At 42.0% G+C, this 23810-nt stretch overlaps 1 protein-coding gene and 2 long non-coding RNA genes across 52 annotated transcripts in view; 1 reads left to right on the forward strand and 2 right to left on the reverse strand.

Annotated features, from left to right (window-relative positions):
• LOC118383205 (interleukin-1 receptor-associated kinase 3-like) overlaps positions 1–23810 on the forward strand; it is a 37450-nt gene that overhangs the window by 5133 nt on the left and 8507 nt on the right. The window contains exons 2-11 of one of the 46 annotated variants that reach the window (XM_052501440.1): positions 818–1000; positions 1308–1381; positions 5242–5311; positions 8829–8980; positions 9377–9441; positions 9966–10080; positions 19275–19393; positions 21263–21458; positions 21692–21754; positions 21868–22035. In XM_052501440.1, coding sequence (XP_052357400.1) covers positions 818–1000; positions 1308–1381; positions 5242–5311; positions 8829–8980; positions 9377–9441; positions 9966–10080; positions 19275–19393; positions 21263–21458; positions 21692–21754; positions 21868–22035 — 1205 coding nt within the window. Of the gene's footprint in view, positions 1–817; positions 1001–1307; positions 1382–5241; positions 5312–8828; positions 8981–9376; positions 9442–9965; positions 10081–19274; positions 20394–21262; positions 21459–21691; positions 21755–21867; positions 22036–23810 lie in introns of those variants that run through there. The other 45 variants (XM_052501428.1, XM_052501436.1, XM_052501403.1 and 42 more) reach the window with 45 other exon arrangements.
• LOC127918160 (uncharacterized) lies at positions 10083–11634 on the reverse strand. Of its 5 annotated transcripts, none has more exons than XR_008099224.1 (4): positions 11495–11634; positions 10898–11031; positions 10501–10567; positions 10083–10108 (listed from the first exon to the last, which is right to left on the reverse strand). It is a non-coding gene; the product is annotated as an uncharacterized LOC127918160 (long non-coding RNA). The 5 variants fall into 5 exon arrangements; XR_008099226.1 differs by having other exon boundaries at positions 10965–11098; XR_008099222.1 differs by lacking the exon at positions 10083–10108 and adding an exon at positions 10273–10366.
• LOC127918158 (uncharacterized) lies at positions 20612–21299 on the reverse strand. The gene is made up of 3 exons (XR_008099216.1): positions 21024–21299; positions 20816–20971; positions 20612–20763 (listed from the first exon to the last, which is right to left on the reverse strand). It is a non-coding gene; the product is annotated as an uncharacterized LOC127918158 (long non-coding RNA).

Raw genomic sequence — 23810 nt, forward strand, 5'->3', positions numbered from 1 at the left:
AGGTCTCACTGATAAGTGACTGACAGAGAGCAGGTCTCACTGATAAGTGACTGACAGAGAGCAGGTCTCACTGATAAGTGACTGACAGAGAGCAGGTCTCACTGATAAGTGACTGACAGAGAGTGGGTCTCACTGATAAGTGACTGACAGAGAGCAGGTCTCACTGATAAGTGACTGACAGAGAGCAGGTCTCACTGATAAGTGACTGACAGAGAGCAGGTCTCACTGATAAGTGACTGACAGAGAGCGGGTCTCACTGATAAGTGACTGACAGAGAGCAGGTCTCACTGATAAGTGACTGACAGAGAGCAGGTCTCACTGATAAGTGACTGACAGAGAGTGGGTCTCACTGATAAGTGACTGACAGAGAGCGGGTCTCACTGATAAGTGACTGACAGAGAGCGGGTCTCACTGATAAGTGACTGATAGAGAGCAGGTCTCACTGATAAGTGACTGACAGAGAGCGGGTCTCACTCTCTTTGATAATCTGCGTTTGACTTTGAATGTGAATTTGCTCCACCTCAGCTCAACCAATCATAAAACTGGCCTGACCCATCTTGTTAGTATAGATTATTATAACAACAGAGAAATTGAGCAAAAGTCATGTAAAATCACCAGCCGTGTCATTTTTGAAATACATTTTTTTACATATATATATATTTTGGGATCTATTTCGACCAGCCAACCCTGTTAAAAGATGGTCCGGCCCTTCTGGCATTTGCCAGAATTGCCAGACGGCCAATACGCCCACACACTATAAGAACGTGTTACCTGTTGTTACCGCGCTTATTTCTCTCCTTTATCTATCGCCCTTCAGCGGCGCGTATCGTGCCAAGTTGGACGGAGGTGCGACGCACCGAGAGGCTGGAGGCAATAGGCAAGAGCCCCACTCGAGAACTCATCTGGTCGTGGGCGCAACAGAACAAAACTGTTGGGGACCTTGTGAAGGTGTTGGAGGATATGGGTCACACCAGAGCTCTACAGCTCTTTATTCCTCAAGGTAAGGCCACCTATTAATAGACCTATACCACACTGCAGTTTGTGTCAGTTTCGTATAGTATTCCACACGTTACGACTTACAGAACTGTAGCTTGTTTTTCACTGAAGCAAATACCCTTTGGTTTCACTTCTGTAATGTCATTGTTGCGTAAACTTCCTCTATTCGTGTGCAAAGCACTCAACACTGTCAACACAACATTTAGCAATCTGTCAGACTGAACATTTTCAGTGTCCTGCTACACTAATGGTTGATAATGTAGAGCAATGTTATTAGTGGTCAATAAAACAATGAAATGTTGTCCTTTCAGAAACACAGTATTCCTTCCCCAACAGACCATCAAAGAGCAGCAAGGATAATCCCTCCCCTCCTCAATTACCCACGGTAGGCTACTAGTCATGTCCTGATGTATCTATTAATCAAACCCCTCCCTCCTCAGTTACCCACGGTAGGCTACTAGTCATGTCCTGATGTATCTATTAATCAAACCCCTCCCCTCCTCATTTACCCACGGTAGGCTACTAGTCATGTCCTGATGTATCTATTAATCAAACCCCTCCCTCCTCAGTTACCCACGGTAGGCTACTAGTCATGTCCTGATGTATCTATTAATCAAACCCCTCCCCTCCTCAGTTACCCACGGTAGGCTACTAGTCATGTCCTGATGTATCTATTAATCAAACCCCTCCCCTCCTCATTTACCCACGGTAGGCTACTAGTCATGTCCTGATGTATCTATTAATCAAACCCCCCCTCCTCATTTACCCACGGTAGGCTACTAGTCATGTCCTGATGTATCTATTAATCAAACCCCTCCCCTCCTCATTTACCCACGGTAGGCTACTAGTCATGTCCTGATGTATCTATTAATCAAACCCTCCCTCCTCAGTTACCCACGGTAGGCTACTAGTCATGTCCTGATGTATCTATTAATCAAACCCTCCCCTCCTCATTTACCCACGGTAGGCTACTAGTCATGTCCTGATGTATCTATTAATCAAACCCCTCCCCTCCTCATTTACCCACGGTAGGCTACTAGTCATGTCCTGATGTATCTACTAATCAAACCCCTCCCCTCCTCATTTACCCACGGTAGGCTACTAGTCATGTCCTGATGTATCTATTAATCAAACCCCTCCTCCTCATTTACCCACGGTAGGCTACTAGTCATGTCCTGATGTATCTATTAATCAAACCCCTCCCCTCCTCATTTACCCGCGGTAGGCTACTAGTCATGTCCTGATGTATCTATTAATCAAACCCTTCCCCTCCTCAGTTACCCACGGTAGGCTACTAGTCATATCCTGATGTATCTATTAATCAAACCCCTCCCCTCCTCAGTTACCCGCGGTAGGCTACTATCAGGCTACTGTCATGATCAACTTATAATGTTATGATCCATAACAGTTATCACCCTGTAATAACTGTTGTCTATGTGGGCTAGTCCATGTGTCACCCTGTAATAACTGTTGTCTATGTGGGCTAGTCCATGTGTCACCCTGTAATAACTGTTGTCTACGTAGGCTAGTCCATGTGTCGCCCTGTACTAACTGTTGTCTATGTAGGCTAGTCCATGTGTCACCCTGTACTAACTGTTGTCTATGTAGGCTAGTCCATGTGTCACCCTGTAATAACTGTCATGTCTATGAGGCTAGTCCATGTGTCACCCTGTAATTCATCCTTAGTTACACTGTACTAACTGTCATGTCTATGTAGGCTAGTCCATGTGTGTTCATCCTTAGTTACCTGTACTAACTGTTGTCTATGTAGGCTAGTCCATGTGTCACCCTGTACTAACTGTTGTCTATGTAGGCTAGTCCATGTGTCACCCTGTACTAACAGTTGTCTATGTAGGCTAGTCCATGTGTCACCCTGTACTAACTGTTGTCTATGTAGGCTAATCCATGTGTCACCCTGTAATTCATCCTGTTACACTGTAATAACTGTTGTCTATGTAGGCTAGTCCATGTGTCACCCTGTAATAACTGTTGTCTATGTAGGCTAGTCCATGTGTCACCCTGTACTAACTGTTGTCTATGTAGGCTAGTCCATGTGTCACCCTGTACTAACTGTTGTCTATGTAGACTAGTCCATGTGTCACCCTGTACTAACTGTTGTCTATGTAGGCTAGTCCATGTGTCACCCTGTAATTCATCCTTAGTTACACTGTACTAACTGTTGTCTATGTAGGCTAGTCCATGTGTCACCCTGTAATAACTGTTGTCTACGTAGGCTAGTCCATGTGTCGCCCTGTACTAACTGTTGTCTACGTAGGCTAGTCCATGTGTCACCCTGTACTAACTGTTGTCTATGTAGGCTAGTCCATGTGTCACCCTGTACTAACTGTTGTCTATGTAGGCTAGTCCATGTGTCACCCTGTAATTCATCCTTAGTTACACTGTACTAACTGTTGTCTATGTAGGCTAGTCCATGTGTCACCCTGTAGTAACTGTTGTCTATGTAGGCTAGTCCATGTGTCACCCTGTACTAACTGTTGTCTATGTAGGCTAGTCCATGTGTCACCCTGTACTAACTGTTGTCTATGTAGGCTAGTCCATGTGTCACCCTGTAATTCATCCTTAGTTACACTGTAATAACTGTTGTCTATGTAGGCTAGTCCATGTGTCACCCTGTAATAACTGTTGTCTACGTAGGCTAGTCCATGTGTCGCCCTGTACTAACTGTTGTCTACGTAGGCTAGTCCATGTGTCACCCTGTACTAACTGTTGTCTATGTAGACTAGTCCATGTGTCACCCTGTACTAACTGTTGTCTATGTAGGCTAGTCCATGTGTCACCCTGTACTAACTGTTGTCTATGTAGGCTAGTCCATGTGTCACCCTGTAATTCATCCTTAGTTACACTGTACTAACTGTTGTCTATGTAGGCTAGTCCATGTGTCACCCTGTAGTAACTGTTGTCTATGTAGGCTCGTCCATGTGTCACCCTGTACTAACTGTTGTCTATGTAAGCTAGTCCATGTGTCACCCTGTAGTAACTGTTGTCTATGTAGGCTAGTCCATGTGTCACCCTGTAGTAACTGTTGTCTATGTAGTCTAGTCCATGTGTCACCCTGTAATTCATCCTTAGTTACACTGTAGTAACTGTTGTCTATGTAGGCTAGTCCATGTGTCACCCTGTAGTAACTGTTGTCTATGTAGGCTAGTCCATGTGTCACCCTGTACTAACTGTTGTCTATGTAAGCTAGTCCATGTGTCACCCTGTAGTAACTGTTGTCTATGTAGGCTAGTCCATGTGTCACCCTGTAATTCATCCTTAGTTACACTGTAGCAACTGTTGTCTATGTAGGCTAGTCCATGTGTCACCCTGTAGTAACTCTTGTCTATGTAGGCTAGTCCATGTGTCACCCTGTACTAACTGTTGTCTATGTAAGCTAGTCCATGTGTCACCCTGTAGTAACTGTTGTCTATGTAGGCTAGTCCATGTGTCACCCTGTAGTAACTGTTGTCTATGTAGGCTAGTCCATGTGTCACCCTGTAATTCATCCTTAGTTACACTGTAGTAACTGTTGTCTATGTAGGCTAGTCCATGTGTCATCCTGTAGTAACTGTTGTCTATGTAGGCTAGTCCATGTGTCACCCTGTAATTCATCCTTAGTTACACTGTAGTAACTGTTGTCTATGTAGGCTAGTCCATGTGTCACCCTGTAGTAACTGTTGTCTATGTAGGCTAGTCCATGTGTCACCCTGTTATTCATCCTTAGTTACACTGTACTAACTGTTGTCTATGTAGGCTAGTCCATGTGTCACCCTGTACTAACTGTTGTCTATGTAGGCTAGTCCATGTGTCACCCTGTAATTCATCCTTAGTTACACTGTAATAACTGTTGTCTATGTAGGTTAGTCCATGTGTCACCCTGTAATAACTGTTGTCTACGTAGGCTAGTCCATGTGTCGCCCTGTACTAACTGTTGTCTATGTAAACTAGTCCATGTGTCACCCTGTTATTCATCCTTAGTTACACTGTACTAACTGTTGTCTATGTAGGCTAGTCCATGTGTCACCCTGTTATTCATCCTTAGTTACACTGTAGTAACTGTTGTCTATGTAGGCTAGTCCATGTGTCACCCTGTTATTCATCCTTAGTTACACTGTACTAACCGTTGTCTATGTAGACTAGTCCATGTGTCACCCTGTAATTCATCCTTAGTTACACTGTACTAACCGTTGTCTGTTGTACGTTCCGTGTTGTGTGTGTTTTCGTCACCACGTCCTGTTTTCTCAGCCACCCCCACCTGCCAGCGAGTCGACCCGACCTGGGTGGAACCAGTCTAATGATCATGTGTCAAGTGAAGGTACATAACTGAACGGCTGCTGAGCCGACAATGTGAAAAAACTGCCCGTGTGCCCTTGAGCAAGGCACTTAACCCTAACTAGCTCCAGGGGCGCTGTACTACTGCCTTGTAAAACAATACATTAGTCTGCACCCATCCAATGTATGTGACAATGTTAATATTCTTTTCATTTGACTTTTTTTCTGTCTTGTGATTTTTCTGTCCACCTTTTAATATTCCGAATGAGATGAATACATTAGATTGCTGAGTCATTTCATTGTTTCAGTAGGAATTGTATTGTTTCAGTAGGAATTGTATTCATCGTGCTATGTTGGTACTACTATCACACAGTTCTTATGTTGGGTCATCAAAACATCACACCTCTGGTCCACAACAGACTGATGTGTTGAGATGGTCCCTAGTTACAACAGACTGATGTGTTGAGATGGTCCCTAGTTACAACAGACTGATGTGTTGAGATGGTCCATAGTTACAACAGACTGATGTGTTGAGAGATGGTCCCTAGATACAACAGACTGATGTGTTGAGATGGTCCCTAGTTACAACAGACTGATGTGTTGAGATGGTCCCTAGTTACAACAGACTGATGTGTTGAGATGGTCCCTAGTTACAACAGACTGATGTGTTGAGATGGTCCCTAGTTACAACAGACTGATGTGTTGAGATGGTCCCTAGTTACAACAGACTGATGTGTTGAGATGGTCCCTAGTTACAACAGACTGATGTGTTGAGATGGTCCATAGTTACAACAGACTGATGTGTTGAGAGATGGTCCCTAGATACAACAGACTGATGTGTTGAGATGGTCCCTAGTTACAACAGACTGATGTGTTGAGATGGTCCCTAGTTACAACAGACTGATGTGTTGAGATGGTCCCTAGTTACAACAGACTGATGTGTTGAGATGGTCCCTAGTTACAACAGACTGATGTGTTGAGATGGTCCCTAGTTACAACAGACTGATGTGTTGAGATGGTCCCTAGTTACAACAGACTGATGTGTTGAGATGGTCCCTAGTTACAACAGACTGATGTGTTGAGATGGTCCCTAGTTACAACAGACTGATGTGTTGAGATGGTCCCTAGTTACAACAGACTGATGTGTTGAGATGGTCTCTAGATACAACAGACTGATGTGTTGAGATGGTCCATAGTTACAACAGACTGATGTGTTGAGATGGTCCCTAGTTACAACAGACTGATGTGTTGAGATGGTCCCTAGATACAACAGACTGATGTGTTGAGATGGTCCCTAGTTACAACAGACTGATGTGTTGAGATTTTCCCTAGTTACAACAGACTGATGTGTTGAGATGGTCCCTAGTTACAACAGACTGATGTGTTGAGATGGTCCCTAGATACAACAGACTGATGTGTTGAGATGGTCCATAGTTACAACAGACTGATGTGTTGAGATGGTCCCTAGTTACAACAGACTGATGTGTTGAGATGGTCCCTAGATACAACAGACTGATGTGTTGAGATGGTCCCTAGTTACAACAGACTGATGTGTTGAGATGGTCCCTAGATACAACAGACTGATGTGTTGAGATGGTCCCTAGATACAACAGACTGATGTGTTGAGATGGTCCCTAGTTACAACAGACTGATGTGTTGAGATGGTCCCTAGATACAACAGACTGATGTGTTGAGATGGTCCCTAGTTACAACAGACTGATGTGTTGAGATGGTCCCTAGTTACAACAGACTGATGTGTTGAGATGGTCCCTAGTTACAACAGACTGATGTGTTGAGATGGTCCCTAGTTACAACAGACTGATGTGTTGAGATGGTCCCTAGATACAACAGACTGATGTGTTGAGATGGTCCCTAGTTACAACAGACCCATAAATAATATTGACGGCATTATGTGGAACATCCTATGACAATAAGCTTCTGAGAGGTATCCAATTCCCTATTTCACTTCTCTTTTTATTTTGTGGTTTCATTGACGACCGGTTTCATAGGGTGCAACCCAAATAGGCACACTATATTCCCTAAATAGTGCCCATGGGTCAAAAGTAGTCCACTACGTAGGGAATAGGGTGCTGTTTGGGACGGAGCCACACGACTCATTGTGTGTAAAAGTACTAGTGAGAATGCTGAGGTTTTTCCTCGTTACTCTGCGTATGTTCTAAGTATTCTCACCTTGTAGAAACCACAGGCGTAGTGTTTTCACTCTGTTGCTAGGTAGAAACCACAGGCTTAGTGTTTTCACTTTGTTGCTCAGTAGAAACCACAGGCTTAGTGTTTTCACTCTGTTGCTCAGTAGAAATCACAGGCTTAGTGTTTTCACTCTGTTGCTCAGTAGAAATCACAGCCGTAGTGTTTTCACTCTGTTGCTCAGTAGAAATCACAGCCGTAGTGTTTTCACTCTGTTGCTCAGTAGAAACCACAGGCTTAGTGTTTTCACTTTGTTGCTCAGTAGAAACCACAGGCTTAGTGTTTTCACTCTGTTGCTCAGTAGAAATCACAGGCTTAGTGTTTTCACTCTGTTGCTCAGTAGAAATCACAGCCGTAGTGTTTTCACTCTGTTGCTAGGTAGAAACCACAGGCTTAGTGTTTTTCACTTTGTTGCTAGGTAGAAAGCACAGGCTTAGTGTTTTCACTCTGTTGCTCAGTAGAAACCACAGGCTTAGTGTTTTCACTCTGTTGCTCAGTAGAAATCACAGGCTTAGTGTTTTCACTCTGTTGCTCAGTAGAAACCACAGGCTTAGTGTTTTCACTCTGTTGCTCAGTAGAAACCACAGGCTTAGTGTTTTCACTCTGTTGCTCAGTAGAAACCACAGGCTTAGTGTTTTCACTCTGTTGCTCAGTAGAAATCACAGCCGTAGTGTTTTCACTCTGTTGCTAGGTAGAAACCACAGGCTTAGTGTTTTTCACTTTGTTGCTAGGTAGAAAGCACAGGCTTAGTGTTTTCACTCTGTTGCTCAGTAGAAACCACAGGCTTAGTGTTTTCACTCTGTTGCTCAGTAGAAATCACAGGCTTAGTGTTTTCACTCTGTTGCTCAGTAGAAACCACAGGCGTAGTGTTTTCACTCTGTTGCTCAGTAGAAATCACAGGCTTAGTGTTTTCACTCTGTTGCTCAGTAGAAACCACAGGCGTAGTGTTTTCACTCTGTTGCTCAGTAGAAACCACAGGCTTAGTGTTTTCACTTTGTTGCTAGGTAGAAACCACAGGCTTAGTGTTTTCACTCTGTTGCTAGGTAGAAACCACAGGCGTAGTGTTTTCACTCTGTTGCTCAGTAGAAACCACAGGCTTAGTGTTTTCACTCTGTTGCTAGGTAGAAACCACAGGCGTAGTGTTTTCACTCTGTTGCTCAGTAGAAACCACAGGCTTAGTGTTTTCACTCTGTTGCTAGGTAGAAACCACAGGCTTAGTGTTTTCACTCTGTTGCTAGGTAGAAACCACAGGCTTAGTGTTTTCACTCTGTTGCTCAGTAGAAACCACAGGCTTAGTGTTTTCACTCTGTTGCTAGGTAGAAACCACAGGCTTAGTGTTTTCACTCTGTTGCTAGGTAGAAACCACAGGCTTGTGATCACCTACTCAGACGTCATAGAGGGAACTAGACATTTTCACCAGGACATGAAGATCTCTGAGGGCAGCTTCTCTGCTGTCTACAGAGCGGTGAAGGGAAATGAAACCTTCGCTGTCAAGCTCTTCAAGCAGGTACTGACACTCCTACTCCATACAGGTCCTTCTGTAGCTCAGTTGGTAGAGCATGGCGCTTGTAACGCCAGGGTAGTGGGTTCGATTCCCGGGACCACCCATACGTAGAATGTATGCACACATGACTGTAAGTCGCTTTGGATAAAAGCGTCTGCTAAATGGCATATGTTATACAGTGCTCCATTTATGAAAGACATCTTTTCAAAATGACCCTGGCTTGATGGAGATGAAATATAATACAGGTCATTATTCAACTAGAGAGACATTTATTATTTATAATATATATATCATATATCATATATATATAATTTATTATCATTTATATGCTTCAAAATGACTGGGGACATACGCAACACAGTTCAAGTGTTTGTTGGTCTTCTTCGTTGGTCTGTACAGGTGCAGAAAGCCTCATGGAGGAAGTTGTGGGATCTATTCAGGAGAGAGATGGAAGTTCATCATCTGTATGTCTACCTACTCCATTAATCCTCCATTTTAGATGGTTTCTGTATGTCTACCTACTCCATTAATCCTCCATTTTAGATGGTTTCTGTATGTCTACCTACTCCATTAATCCTCCATTTTAGATGGTTTCTGTATGTCTACCTACTCCATTAATCCTCCATTTTAGATGGTTTCTGTATGTCTACCTACTCCATTAATCCTCCATTTTAGATGGTTTCTGTATGTCTACCTACTCCATTAATCCTCCATTTTAGATGGTTTCTGTATGTCTACCTACTCCATTAATCCTCCATTTTAGATGGTTTCTGTATGTCTACCTACTCCATTAATCCTCCATTTTAGATGGTTTCTGCGTAAATATTTACCTCTGAAATCCATTATGACATCAATAGTCTTCCATGCACACATCTTCTCCTAAATGTTAAAAAAAAATAGAAAATCTGTTGTCAATGACTTACCTGGTTAAATAAAGGTAAATATCTGCCTGCCTACTAATCATCAAATCTGCCTGTTTATCTTTCAGCTACCAGCATCCTAACATCTTAGAGCTGTTGGGTTGTTACTCTGATGGGGATCGTTACTGGCTGGTATACCCTTACCTTCCCAACGGATCACTGTTCCACAGACTGCATGACCAGGTGAGATATTCTATTCTATACCCCTTACCTTCCCAATGGATCACTGTTCCACAGACTGCATGACCAGGTGAGATATTCTATTCTATACCCCTTACCTTCCCAACACTGTTCCACAGACTGCATGACCAGGTGAGATATTCTATTCTATACCCCTTACCTTCCCAACGGATCACTGTTCCACAGACTGCATGACCAGGTGAGATATTCTATTCTATACCCCTTACCTTCCCAACACTGTTCCACAGACTGCATGACCAGGTGAGATATTCTATTCTATACCCCTTACCTTCCCAATGGATCTCTGTTCCACAGACTGCATGACCAGGTGAGATATTCTATTCTATACCCCTTACCTTCCCAACGGATCACTGTTCCACAGACTGCATGACCAGGTGAGATATTCTATTCTATATCCCTTACCTTCCCAATGGATCACTGTTCCACAGACTGCATGACCAGGTGAGATATTCTATTCTATATCCCTTACCTTCCCAATGGATCTCTGTTCCACAGACTGCATGACCAGGTGAGATATTCTATTCTATACCCCTTACCTTCCCAATGGATCACTGTTTCACAGACTGCATGACCAGGTGAGATATTCTATTCTATATCCCTTACCTTCCCAATGGATCTCTGTTCCACAGACTGCATGACCAGGTGAGATATTCTATTCTATACCCCTTACCTTCCCAATGGATCACTGTTCCACAGACTGCATGACCAGGTGAGATATTCTATTCTATACCCCTTACCTTCCCAACACTGTTCCACAGACTGCATGACCAGGTGAGATATTCTATTCTATACCCCTTACCTTCCCAACGGATCACTGTTCCACAGACTGCATGACCAGGTGAGATATTCTATTCTATACCCCTTACCTTCCCAACGGATCACTGTTCCACAGACTGCATGACCAGGTGAGATATTCTATTCTATACCCCTTACCTTCCCAACGGATCACTGTTCCACAGACTGCATGACCAGGTGAGATATTCTATTCTATACCCCTTACCTCCCAACACTGTTCCACAGACTGCATGACCAGGTGAGATATTCTATTCTATACCCCTTACCTTCCCAATGGATCTCTGTTCCACAGACTGCATGACCAGGTGAGATATTCTATTCTATACCCCTTACCTTCCCAATGGATCACTGTTTCACAGACTGCATGACCAGGTGAGATATTCTATTCTATACCCCTTACCTTCCCAATGGATCTCTGTTCCACAGACTGCATGACCAGGTGAGATATTCTATTCTATACCCCTTACCTTCCCAATGGATCTCTGTTCCACAGACTGCATGACCAGGTGAGATATTCTATTCTATACCCCTTACCTTCCCAATGGATCACTGTTCCACAGACTGCATGACCAGGTGAGATATTCTATTCTATATCCCTTACCTTCCCAATGGATCACTGTTCCACAGACTGCATGACCAGGTGAGATATTCTATTCTATACCCCTTACCTTCCCAACGGATCACTGTTCCACAGACTGCATGACCAGGTGAGATATTCTATTCTATACCCCTTACCTTCCCAACGGATCACTGTTCCACAGACTGCATGACCAGGTGAGATATTCTATTCTATACCCCTTACCTTCCCAACACTGTTCCACAGACTGCATGACCAGGTGAGATCTACCTCTTCAGTTGAGACACCACTATGTACAAGCAGACACATTTTCTTCAGAAAATATACCTATTTAAGTTGTAGGTTGTGTTACCTATTCTAGTCTAGTTGTAGGTTGTGTTACCTATTCTAGTTGTAGGTTGTGTTACCTATTCTAGTTGTAGGTTGTGTTACCTATTCTAGTTGTAGGTTGTGTTGCCTATTCTAGTTGTAGGTTGTGTTACCTATTCTAGTCTAGTTGTAGGTCGTGTTGCCTATTCTAGTTGTAGGTTGTGTTGCCTATTCTAGTCTAGTTGTAGGTTGTGTTACCTATTCTAGTTGTAGGTTGTGTTACCTATTCTAGTCTAGTTGTAGATTGTGTTACCTATTCTAGTTGTAGGTTGTGTTAACTATTCTAGTTGTAGGTTGTGTTACCTATTCTAGTCTAGTTGTAGATTGTGTTGCCTATTCTAGTTGTAGGTTGTGTTGCCTAGTCTAGTTGTAGGTTGTGTTGCCTATTCTAGTTGTAGGTTGTGTTACCTATTCTAGTTGTAGGTTGTGTTACCTATTCTAGTTGTAGGTTGTGTTACCTATTCTAGTTGTAGGTTGTGTTACCTATTCTAGTTGTAGGTTGTGTTACCTATTCTAGTTGTACGTTGTGTTACCTATTCTAGTTGTAGGTTGTGTTGCCTATTCTAGTTGTAGGTTGTGTTGCCTATTCTAGTTGTAGGTTGTGTTACCTATTCTAGTTGTAGGTTGTGTTGCCTATTCTAGTTGTAGGTTGTGTTACCTATTCTAGTTGTAGGTTGTGTTACCTATTCTAGTTGTAGGTTGTGTTACCTATTCTAGTTGTAGGTTGTGTTACCTATTCTAGTTGTAGGTTGTATTACCTATTCTAGTTGTAGGTTGTGTTGCCTATTCTAGTTGTAGGTTGTGTTACCTATTCTAGTTGTAGGTTGTGTTACCTATTCTAGTTGTAGGTTGTGTTACCTATTCTAGTTGTAGGTTGTGTTGCCTATTCTAGTTGTAGGTTGTGTTGCCTATTCTAGTTGTAGGTTGTGTTGCCTATTCTAGTTGTAGGTTGTGTTACCTATTCTAGTTGTAGGTTGTGTTGCCTATTCTAGTTGTAGGTTGTGTTACCTATTCTAGTCTAGTTGTAGGTTGTGTTACCTATTCTAGTCTAGTTGTAGGTTGTGTTGCCTATTCTAGTTGTAGGTTGTGTTACCTATTCTAGTTGTAGGTTGTGTTACCTATTCTATTCTAGTTGTAGGTTGTGTTACCTATTCTAGTTGTAGGTTGTGTTACCTATTCTAGTTGTAGGTTGTGTTACCTATTCTAGTTGTAGGTTGTGTTACCTATTCTAGTTGTAGGTTGTGTTGCCTATTCTAGTTGTAGGTTGTGTTGCCTATTCTAGTTGTAGGTTGTGTTGCCTATTCTAGTTGTAGGTTGTGTTACCTATTCTAGTTGTAGGTTGTGTTGCCTATTCTAGTTGTAGGTTGTGTTACCTATTCTAGTCTAGTTGTAGGTTGTGTTACCTATTCTAGTCTAGTTGTAGGTTGTGTTGCCTATTCTAGTTGTAGGTTGTGTTACCTATTCTAGTTGTAGGTTGTGTTACCTATTCTATTCTAGCTGTAGGTTGTGTTACCTATTCTATTCTAGTTGTAGGTTGTGTTGCCTATTCTAGTTGTAGGTTGTGTTACCTATTCTAGTCTAGTTGTAGGTTGTGTTACCTATTCTATTCTAGTTGTAGGTTGTGTTGCCTATTCTAGTTGTAGGTTGTGTTACCTATTCTAGTCTAGTTGTAGGTTGTGTTACCTATTCTAGTCTAGTTGTAGGTTGTGTTGCCTATTCTAGTTGTAGGTTGTGTTACCTATTCTAGTTGTAGGTTGTGTTACCTATTCTATTCTAGTTGTAGGTTGTGTTACCTATTCTATTCTAGTTGTAGGTTGTGTTGCCTATTCTAGTTGTAGGTTGTGTTACCTATTCTAGTTGTAGGTTGTGTTGCCTATTCTAGTTGTAGGTTGTGTTGCCTATTCTAGTTGTAGGTTGTGTTGCCTATTCTAGTTGTAGGTTGTGTTACCTATTCTAGTTGTAGGTTGTGTTGCCTATTCTAGTTGTAGGTTGTGTTACCTATTCTAGTCTAGTTGTAGGTTGTGTTACCTATTCTAGTCTAGTTGTAGGTTGTGTTGCCTATTCTAGTTGTAGGTTGTGTTACCTATTCTAGTTGTAGGTTGTGTTACCTATTCTATTCTAGTTGTAGGTTGTGTTACCTATTCTATTCTAGTTGTAGGTTGTGTTGCCTATTCTAGTTGTAGGTTGTGTTACCTATTCTAGTTGTAGGTTGTGTTACCTATTCTATTCTAGTTGTAGGTTGTGTTGCCTATTCTAGTTGTAGGTTGTGTTACCTATTCTAGTTGTAGGTTGTGTTGCCTATTCTAGTTGTAGGTTGTGTTACCTATTCTATTCTAGTTGTAGGTTGTGTTACCTATTCTATTCTAGTTGTAGGTTGTGTTGCCTATTCTAGTTGTAGGTTGTGTTACCTATTCTAGTTGTAGGTTGTGTTACCTATTCTAGTTGTAGGTTGTGTTACCTATTCTAGTTGTAGGTTGTGTTACCTATTCTAGTTGTAGGTTGTGTTACCTATTCTAGTTGTAGGTTGTGTTACCTATTCTAGTTGTAGGTTGTGTTACCTATTCTAGTTGTAGGTTGTGTTACCTATTCTAGTTGTAGGTTGTGTTACCTATTCTAGTTGTAGGTTGTGTTACCTATTCTAGTTGTAGGTTGTGTTACCTAGTCTAGTTGTAGGTTGTGTTACCTATTCTAGTTGTAGGTTGTGTTACCTATTCTAGTCTAGTTGTAGGTTGTGTTACCTATTCTAGTTGTAGGTTGTGTTACCTATTCTAGTCTAGTTGTAGGTTGTGTTGCCTATTCTAGTTGTAGGTTGTGTTACCTATTCTAGTTGTAGGTTGTGTTACCTATTCTAGTTGTAGGTTGTGTTACCTATTCTAGTTGTAGGTTGTGTTACCTATTCTAGTTGTAGGTTGTGTTACCTATTCTAGTTGTAGGTTGTGTTACCTATTCTAGTTGTAGGTTGTGTTACCTATTCTAGTTGTAGGTTGTGTTACCTATTCTAGTTGTAGGTTGTGTTACCTATTCTAGTTGTAGGTTGTGTTACCTATTCTAGTTGTAGGTTGTGTTACCTAGTCTAGTTGTAGGTTGTGTTACCTATTCTAGTTGTAGGTTGTGTTACCTATTCTATTCTAGTTGTAGGTTGTGTTACCTATTCTAGTTGTAGGTTGTGTTGCCTATTCTAGTTGTAGGTTGTGTTACCTATTCTAGTTGTAGGTTGTGTTACCTAGTCTAGTTGTAGGTTGTGTTACCTATTCTAGTTGTAGGTTGTGTTACCTATTCTAGTTGTAGGTTGTGTTACCTATTCTAGTTGTAGGTTGTGTTACCTATTCTAGTTGTAGGTTGTGTTACCTATTCTAGTTATAGGTTGTGTTACCTATTCTAGTTGTAGGTTGTGTTACCTATTCTAGTTGTAGGTTGTGTTACCTATTCTAGTTTGTTACCTATTCTAGTTGTAGGTTGTGTTACCTATTCTAGTTGTAGGTTGTGTTACCTATTCTAGTTGTAGGTTGTGTTACCTATTCTAGTTGTAGGTTGTGTTACCTATTCTAGTTGTAGGTTGTGTTACCTATTCTAGTTGTAGGTTGTGTTACCTATTCTAGTTGTAGGTTGTGTTACCTATTCTAGTTGTAGGTTGTGTTACCTATTCTAGTTGTAGGTTGTGTTGCCTATTCTAGTTGTAGGTTGTGTTACCTATTCTAGTTGTAGGTTGTGTTACCTATTCTAGTTGTAGGTTGTGTTACCTATTCTAGTTGTAGGTTGTGTTACCTATTCTAGTTGTAGGTTGTGTTACCTAGTCTAGTTGTAGGTTGTGTTACCTATTCTAGTTGTAGGTTGTGTTGCCTATTCTAGTTGTAGGTTGTGTTGCCTATTCTAGTTGTAGGTTGTGTTACCTATTCTAGTTGTAGGTTGTGTTACCTATTCTAGTTGTAGGTTGTGTTACCTAGTCTAGTTGTAGGTTGTGTTACCTATTCTAGTTGTAGGTTGTGTTGCCTATTCTAGTTGTAGGTTGTGTTGCCTATTCTAGTTGTAGGTTGTGTTACCTATTCTAGTTGTAGGTTGTGTTACCTATTCTAGTTGTAGGTTGTGTTGCCTATTCTAGTTGTAGGTTGTGTTACCTATTCTAGTTGTAGGTTGTGTTACCTATTCTAGTTGTAGGTTGTGTTACCTATTCTAGTTGTAGGTTGTTTTACCTATTCTAGTTGTAGGTTGTGTTACCTATTCTAGTTGTAGGTTGTGTTGCCTATTCTAGTTGTAGGTTGTGTTACCTATTCTAGTTGTAGGTTGTGTTACCTATTCTAGTTGTAGGTTGTGTTACCTATTCTAGTTGTAGGTTGTGTTACCTATTCTAGTTGTAGGTTGTGTTACCTATTCTAGTTGTAGGTTGTGTTACCTATTCTATTCTAGTTGTAGGTTGTGTTACCTATTCTATTCTAGTTGTAGGTTGTGTTACCTATTCTAGTTGTAGGTTGTGTTACCTATTCTAGTTGTAGGTTGTGTTACCTATTCTAGTTGTAGGTTGTGTTACCTATTCTAGTTGTAGGTTGTGTTACCTATTCTAGTTGTAGGTTGTGTTGCCTATTCTAGTTGTAGGTTGTGTTGCCTATTCTAGTTGTAGGTTGTGTTGCCTATTCTAGTTGTAGGTTGTGTTACCTATTCTAGTTGTAGGTTGTGTTACCTATTCTAGTTGTAGGTTGTGTTGCCTATTCTAGTTGTAGGTTGTGTTACCTATTCTAGTTGTAGGTTGTGTTACCTATTCTAGTTGTAGGTTGTGTTACCTATTCTAGTTGTAGGTTGTGTTACCTATTCTAGTTGTAGGTTGTGTTACCTATTCTAGTTGTAGGTTGTGTTGCCTATTCTAGTTGTAGGTTGTGTTACCTATTCTAGTTGTAGGTTGTGTTACCTATTCTAGTTGTAGGTTGTGTTACCTATTCTAGTTGTAGGTTGTGTTGTCTATTCTAGTTGTAGGTTGTGTTGCCTATTCTAGTTGTAGGTTGTGTTGTCTATTCTAGTTGTAGGTTGTGTTACCTATTCTAGTTGTAGGTTGTGTTACCTATTCTAGTTGTAGGTTGTGTTACCTATTCTAGTTGTAGGTTGTGTTACCTATTCTAGTTGTAGGTTGTGTTACCTATTCTATTCTAGTTGTAGGTTGTGTTACCTATTCTAGTTGTAGGTTGTTTTACCTATTCTAGTTGTAGGTTGTGTTACCTATTCTAGTTGTAGGTTGTGTTGCCTATTCTATTCTAGTTGTAGGTTGTGTTACCTATTCTAGTTGTAGGTTGTGTTACCTATTCTATTCTAGTTGTAGGTTGTGTTACCTATTCTAGTTGTAGGTTGTGTTACCTATTCTAGTTGTAGGTTGTGTTGCCTATTCTAGTTGTAGGTTGTGTTGCCTATTCTAGTTGTAGGTTGTGTTACCTATTCTAGTTGTAGGTTGTGTTACCTATTCTAGTTGTAGGTTGTGTTGCCTATTCTAGTTGTAGGTTGTGTTGCCTATTCTAGTTGTAGGTTGTGTTGCCTATTCTAGTTGTAGGTTGTGTTGTCTATTCTAGTTGTAGGTTGTGTTACCTATTCTAGTTGTAGGTTGTGTTACCTATTCTAGTTGTAGGTTGTGTTGTCTATTCTAGTTGTAGGTTGTGTTACCTATTCTAGTTGTAGATTGTGTTACCTATTCTAGTTGTAGGTTGTGTTGCCTATTCTAGTTGTAGGTTGTGTTACCTATTCTAGTTGTAGATTGTGTTACCTATTCTAGTTGTAGGTTGTGTTACCTATTCTAGTTGTAGGTTGTGTTACCTATTCTAGTTGTAGGTTGTGTTGCCTATTCTAGTTGTAGGTTGTGTTGCCTATTCTAGTTGTAGGTTGTGTTGTCTATTCTAGTTGTAGGTTGTGTTACCTATTCTAGTTGTAGGTTGTGTTACCTATTCTAGTTGTAGGTTGTGTTGTCTATTCTAGTTGTAGGTTGTGTTACCTATTCTAGTTGTAGATTGTGTTACCTATTCTAGTTGTAGGTTGTGTTGCCTATTCTAGTTGTAGGTTGTGTTACCTATTCTAGTTGTAGATTGTGTTACCTATTCTAGTTGTAGGTTGTGTTGCCTATTCTAGTTGTAGGTTGTGTTGCCTATTCTAGTTGTAGGTTGTGTTGCCTATTCTAGTTGTAGGTTGTGTTACCTATTCTAGTTGTAGGTTGTGTTACCTATTCTAGTTGTAGGTTGTGTTACCTATTCTAGTTGTAGGTTGTGTTACCTATTCTAGTTGTAGGTTGTGTTACCTATTCTAGTTGTAGGTTGTGTTACCTATTCTAGTTGTAGGTTGTGTTACCTATTCTAGTTGTAGGTTGTGTTACCTATTCTAGTTGTAGGTTGTGTTGCCTATTCTAGTTGTAGGTTGTGTTGCCTATTCTAGTTGTAGGTTGTGTTACCTATTCTAGTTGTAGGTTGTGTTACCTATTCTAGTTGTAGGTTGTGTTACCTATTCTAGTTGTAGGTTGTGTTACCTATTCTAGTTGTAGGTTGTGTTACCTATTCTAGTTGTAGGTTGTGTTACCTATTCTAGTTGTAGGTTGTGTTACCTATTCTAGTTGTAGGTTGTGTTACCTATTCTAGTTGTAGGTTGTGTTACCTATTCTAGTTGTAGGTTGTGTTACCTATTCTAGTTGTAGGTTGTGTTACCTAGTCTAGTTGTAGGTTGTATTACCTATTCTAGTTGTAGGTTGTGTTGCCTATTCTAGTTGTAGGTTGTGTTACCTATTCTAGTTGTAGGTTGTGTTACTGTACATCTCCGTCCTCCGATGGACAATAATCTTCCATTTAATTCTACTAAACTACTATTCTATTCTATTTCAATGCCGAACATGTCAGCGTATCTGTCTCTGTGGTGGACAGACTGTATGGTAGTAGGTGTATTGGTGTTTAAATGCTAACATATCAGCATATCTGTCTCTGTGGTGGACAGACTGTATGGTAGTAGGTGTATTGGTGTTTAAATGCTAACATATCAGCGTATCTGTCTCTGTGGTGGACAGACTGTATGGTAGTAGGTGTATTGGTGTTTAAATGCTAACATATCAGCGTATCTGTCTCTGTGGTGGACAGACTGTATGGTAGTAGGTGTATTGGTGTTTAAATGCTAACATATCAGCGTATCTGTCTCTGTGGTGGACAGACTGTATGGTAGTAGGTGTATTGGTGTTTAAATGCTAACATGTCAGCGTATCTGTCTCTGTGGTGGACAGACTGTATGGTAGTAGGTGTATTGGTGTTTAAATGCTAACATATCAGCATATCTGTCTCTGTGGTGGACAGACTGTATGGTAGTAGGTGTATTGGTGTTTAAATGCTAACATATCAGCGTATCTGTCTCTGTGGTGGACAGACTGTATGGTAGTAGGTGTGTTGGTGTTTAAATGCTAACACGTTTCCCTTCCTGCATCTCTCTGTAGAACGCAGTGCCTCCTCTCTCATGGCAGGAACGTCTGGACATCATCAAGGGGACGGCTAAGGCTGTACATCACCTACACATGGCTCAGCCCTGCACTGTGGTCTGTGGTAACATCACAAGGTACCGGCTCAAACCCCTAGTCTATAACATCACAAGGTACCGGCTCAAACCCCTAGTCTATAACATCACAAGGTACCGGCTCAAACCCCTAGTCTATAACATCACAAGGTACCGGCTCAAACCTCTAGTCTATAACATCACAAGGTACCGGCTCAAACCTCTAGTCTATAACATCACAAGGTACCGGCTCAAACCTCTAGTCTATAACATCACAAGGTACCGACTCAAACCTCTAGTCTATAACATCACAAGGTACCGACTCAAACCTCTAGTCTATAACATCACAAGGTACCGGCTCAAACCTCTAGTCTATAACATCACAAGGTACCGGCTCAAACCCCTAGTCTATAACATCACAAGGTACCAGCTCAAACCTCTAGTCTATAACATCACAAGGTACCGGCTCAAACCTCTAGTCTATAACATCACAAGGTACCGGCTCAAACCCCTGGTCTATAACATCACAAGGTACCAGCTCAAACCTCTAGTCTATAACATCACAAGGTACCGGCTCAAACCTCTAGTCTATAACATCACAAGGTACCGGCTCAAACCCCTAGTCTATAACATCACAAGGTACCGGCTCAAACCCCTAGTCTATAACATCACAAGGTACCGGCTCAAACCTCTAGTCTATAACATCACAAGGTACCGGCTCAAACCTCTAGTCTATAACATCACAAGGTACCGGCTCAAACCCCTAGTCTATAACATCACAAGGTACCGACTCAAACCCCTAGTCTATAACATCACAAGGTACCGGCTCAAACCTCTAGTCTATAACATCACAAGGTACCGGCTCAAACCCCTAGTCTATAACATCACAAGGTACCGGCTCAAACCTCTAGTCTATAACATCACAAGGTACCGACTCAAACCCCTAGTCTAGTCACTCACCTCACCCCCTTTCACCCCCTAGCCTAGTGGTTAGTGGCAGGAGAGCCTTGTGGTTAGTGCATTGGACTAGTAACCGGAAGGTTGCAAGATCAAATCCCTGAGCTAACAAGGTAAAGAAATCTGTCGTTCTGCCCCTGAACAAGGCAGTTAACCCACTGTTCTTAGGCCGTCATTGAAAATAAGAATTTGTTCTTAACTGACTCCCTGTCACACCTGAGTTCCAAAGCGTATTCTCTCTGTGTAGTTCTAAAGAACCCTGTCACACCTGAGTTCCAAAGCGTATTCTCTCTGTGTAGTTCTAAAGAACCCTGTCACACCTGAGTTCCAAAGCGTATTCTCTCTGTGTAGTTCTAAAGAACCCTGTCACACCTGAGTTCCAAAGCGTATTCTCTCTGTGTAGTTCTAAAGAACCCTGTCACACCTGAGTTCCAAAGCGTATTCTCTCTGTGTAGTTCTAAAGAACCCTGTCACACCTGAGTTCCAAAGCGTATTCTCTCTGTGTAGTTCTAAAGAACCTTGTCACACCTGAGTTCCAAAGCGTATTCTCTCTGTGTAGTTCTAAAGAACCCTGTCACACCTGAGTTCCAAAGCGTATTCTCTCTGTGTAGTTCTAAAGAACCTTGTCACACCTGAGTTCCAAAGCGTATTCTCTCTGTGTAGTTCTAAAGAACCCTGTCACACCTGAGTTCCAAAGCGTATTCTCTCTGTGTAGTTCTAAAGAACCTTGTCACACCTGAGTTCCAAAGCGTATTCTCTCTGTGTAGTTCTAAAGAACCCTGTCACACCTGAGTTCCAAAGCGTATTCTCTCTGTGTAGTTCTAAAGAACCCTGTCACACCTGAGTTCCAAAGCGTATTCTCTCTGTGTAGTTCTAAAGAACCCTGTCACACCTGAGTTCCAAAGCGTATTCTCTCTGTGTAGTTCTAAAGAACCCTGTCACACCTGAGTTCCAAAGCGTATTCTCTCTGTGTAGTTCTAACATACTGCTGGACGAGCGGCTGCAGCCCAAGCTGTCTGATTTTGGGACGGCCCGTCTCAGACCCCACTCCGTCAGTCAGAGCTGCACCGTTACCTTGGATACGACCTTCGGAACCCTGGGCTACCTGCCGGAGGAATACGTACGAGACGGAAAGCTGTCCGTCAGTCTGGACGTGTTCAGCTTGGGAGTGGTGAGTTAGGGAGCGTGTGACAAAACAATCCTCTTTCAACAGACGTGCTCAGCTTGGGAGTGGTGAGTTAGGGAGCGCGTGACAAAACAATCCTCTTTCAACAGACGTGGTCTTTGTCAGCTACCTGCGACTAATACTAGATAAACTGATCTGAATGCCAGAACATAGCTGTTTGTGAATTGCTTGGATGTCCATGACCAGAACCTGTTAATAAGAAGCTATTTGTTCTTTAGGTTATAATGGAAATGATAACAGGACGGAAAGCTAGAGAGGAGACTCCTAAACACACCCTGCTGGTAAGACTAGAATGACAATTGCACATTGTGTTGAAATGCTTGCTAAACACATGAAATAATGCTGTATTGCTGGATACATGAGCTCTGGTTCATCCTCCCTCCCTCCCGTCCAGAGAAACATCCTACGTGGAGAGGTGGAGGACACTGGCAGTGTAGACTCCTGTCTTCAGTATCTGGACCCGAGAGCTGGTCTTTGTCCCCACTCTATGTCCTTTACCTTGTTGCGTCTAGCCCTGGACTGCACCTCTACACGACCACGCAACAGACCCACCATGGAGAATGTGAGTCAACTCAATACAATGCAATCCAGTTCAATTTACTTCATTTCAATTCAATTCTACTTTACTGAGTTGGGTAAATGTGAGAATAGGGACATGAACCTGACTTTTAGAGTCAAGGTTCAAGGTAGGAATGTTTGTTTGATTTTCCACTGAATCAGACCTGGGCAGAAAATAGTTGTATTTTGTAGTTTGTTTGAAAATGCCAACTTTTGAAATACTCGAGGTAGTTGAAGATAGTTTAGGTAGAGTTTGAGCTAGTCGAAGATAGTTTAGGTAGAGTTTGAGCTAGTCGAAGATAGTTTAGGTATAGTTTGAGCTAGTCGAAGATAGTTTAGGTAGAGTTTGGGCTAGTCGAAGATAGTTTAGGTAGAGTTTGAGCTAGTCGAAGATAGTTTAGGTAGAGTTTGAGCTAGTCGAAGATAGTTTAGGTAGAGTTTGAGCTAGTCGAAGATAGTTTAGGTAGAGTTTGAGCTAGTCGAAGATAGTTTAGGTAGAGTTTGAGCTAGTCGAAGATAGTTTAGGTAGAGTTATAGACTAACTACCTATAGACTGTACCACCCTGCATACCACCCAGCATACCACCCTGCATACCACACAGCATATCACCCGGCATACCACCCTGCATACCACCCGGCATATCACCCGGCATACCACCCTGCATATCACCCTGCATACCACCCAGCATATCACCCTGCATACCACCCTGCATATCACCCTGCATACCACCGTGCATACCACTCAGCATATCACCCTGCATACCACCCTGCATACCACCCTGCATACCACCCGGCATACCACCCGGCATAGCACCCAGCATACCACCCTGCATCCCACTGCTGGCTTGCTTCTGGAGCTAAACAGGGTTGGTCCTGGTCGGTCCCTGCATGGGAGACCAGATGCTGCTGGAAGTGGTGTTGGAGGGCCAGTAGGAGGCACTCTTTCCTCTGGTCTAAAAAAATATCCCAATGCCCCAGGGCGGTGGTTGGGGACACTGCCCTGTGTAGGGTGCTGTCTTTCGGATGGGACATTAAAGGTGTCCTGACTCTCTGAGGTCATTAAAGATCCCATGGCACTTATTGTAAGAGTAGGGGTGTTAACCCCGGTGTCCTGGCTAAATTCCCAATCTGGCCTTCATACCATCGTGGTCACCTAATCATCCCCAGCTTACAATTGGCTCATTCCTCCCCCTCCTCTCCCCTGTAACTATTCCCCAGGTTGTTGCTGTACATGAGAATGTGTTCTCAGTCAACCTACCTGGAAAAATCAATTAATAGCTATGCAATTACCAAATTATTATGTAACAAATGTAACGGCGTTCGTTTGTTGAAGGAGAGTCGGACCAAAATGCAGCGTGGTGGTTACTCATGTTCTTTAATGACGAATAGCGAATACATGAAATAACTATACAGATACAAAACAACAAACGGAACGTGAAAACCTAATACAGCCTGTCTGGTGAAACTACACAGAGACAGGAACAATCACCCACCAAAATACACAGTGAAACCCAGGCTACCTAAATATGGTTCCCAATCAGAGACAACGAGAATCACCTGACTCTGATTGAGAACCGCCTCAGGCAGCCAAACCTATGCTACACCCCTACTCAGCCGCAATCCCAATGCCTACAAAACCCCAATACGAAATACAACAAAATAAACCCATGTCACACCCTGGCCTGACCAAATATATAACGAAAACACAAAATACTATGACCAAGGCGTGACAACAAAATGCTGATACAAGGTAATTACAGTTGTTTTACTGCGGCCCAA

This window comes from Oncorhynchus keta, unplaced genomic scaffold (genome assembly GCF_023373465.1).
Source record: "Oncorhynchus keta strain PuntledgeMale-10-30-2019 unplaced genomic scaffold, Oket_V2 Un_contig_1343_pilon_pilon, whole genome shotgun sequence".
Classification (NCBI taxonomy): domain Eukaryota; kingdom Metazoa; phylum Chordata; class Actinopteri; order Salmoniformes; family Salmonidae; genus Oncorhynchus; species Oncorhynchus keta.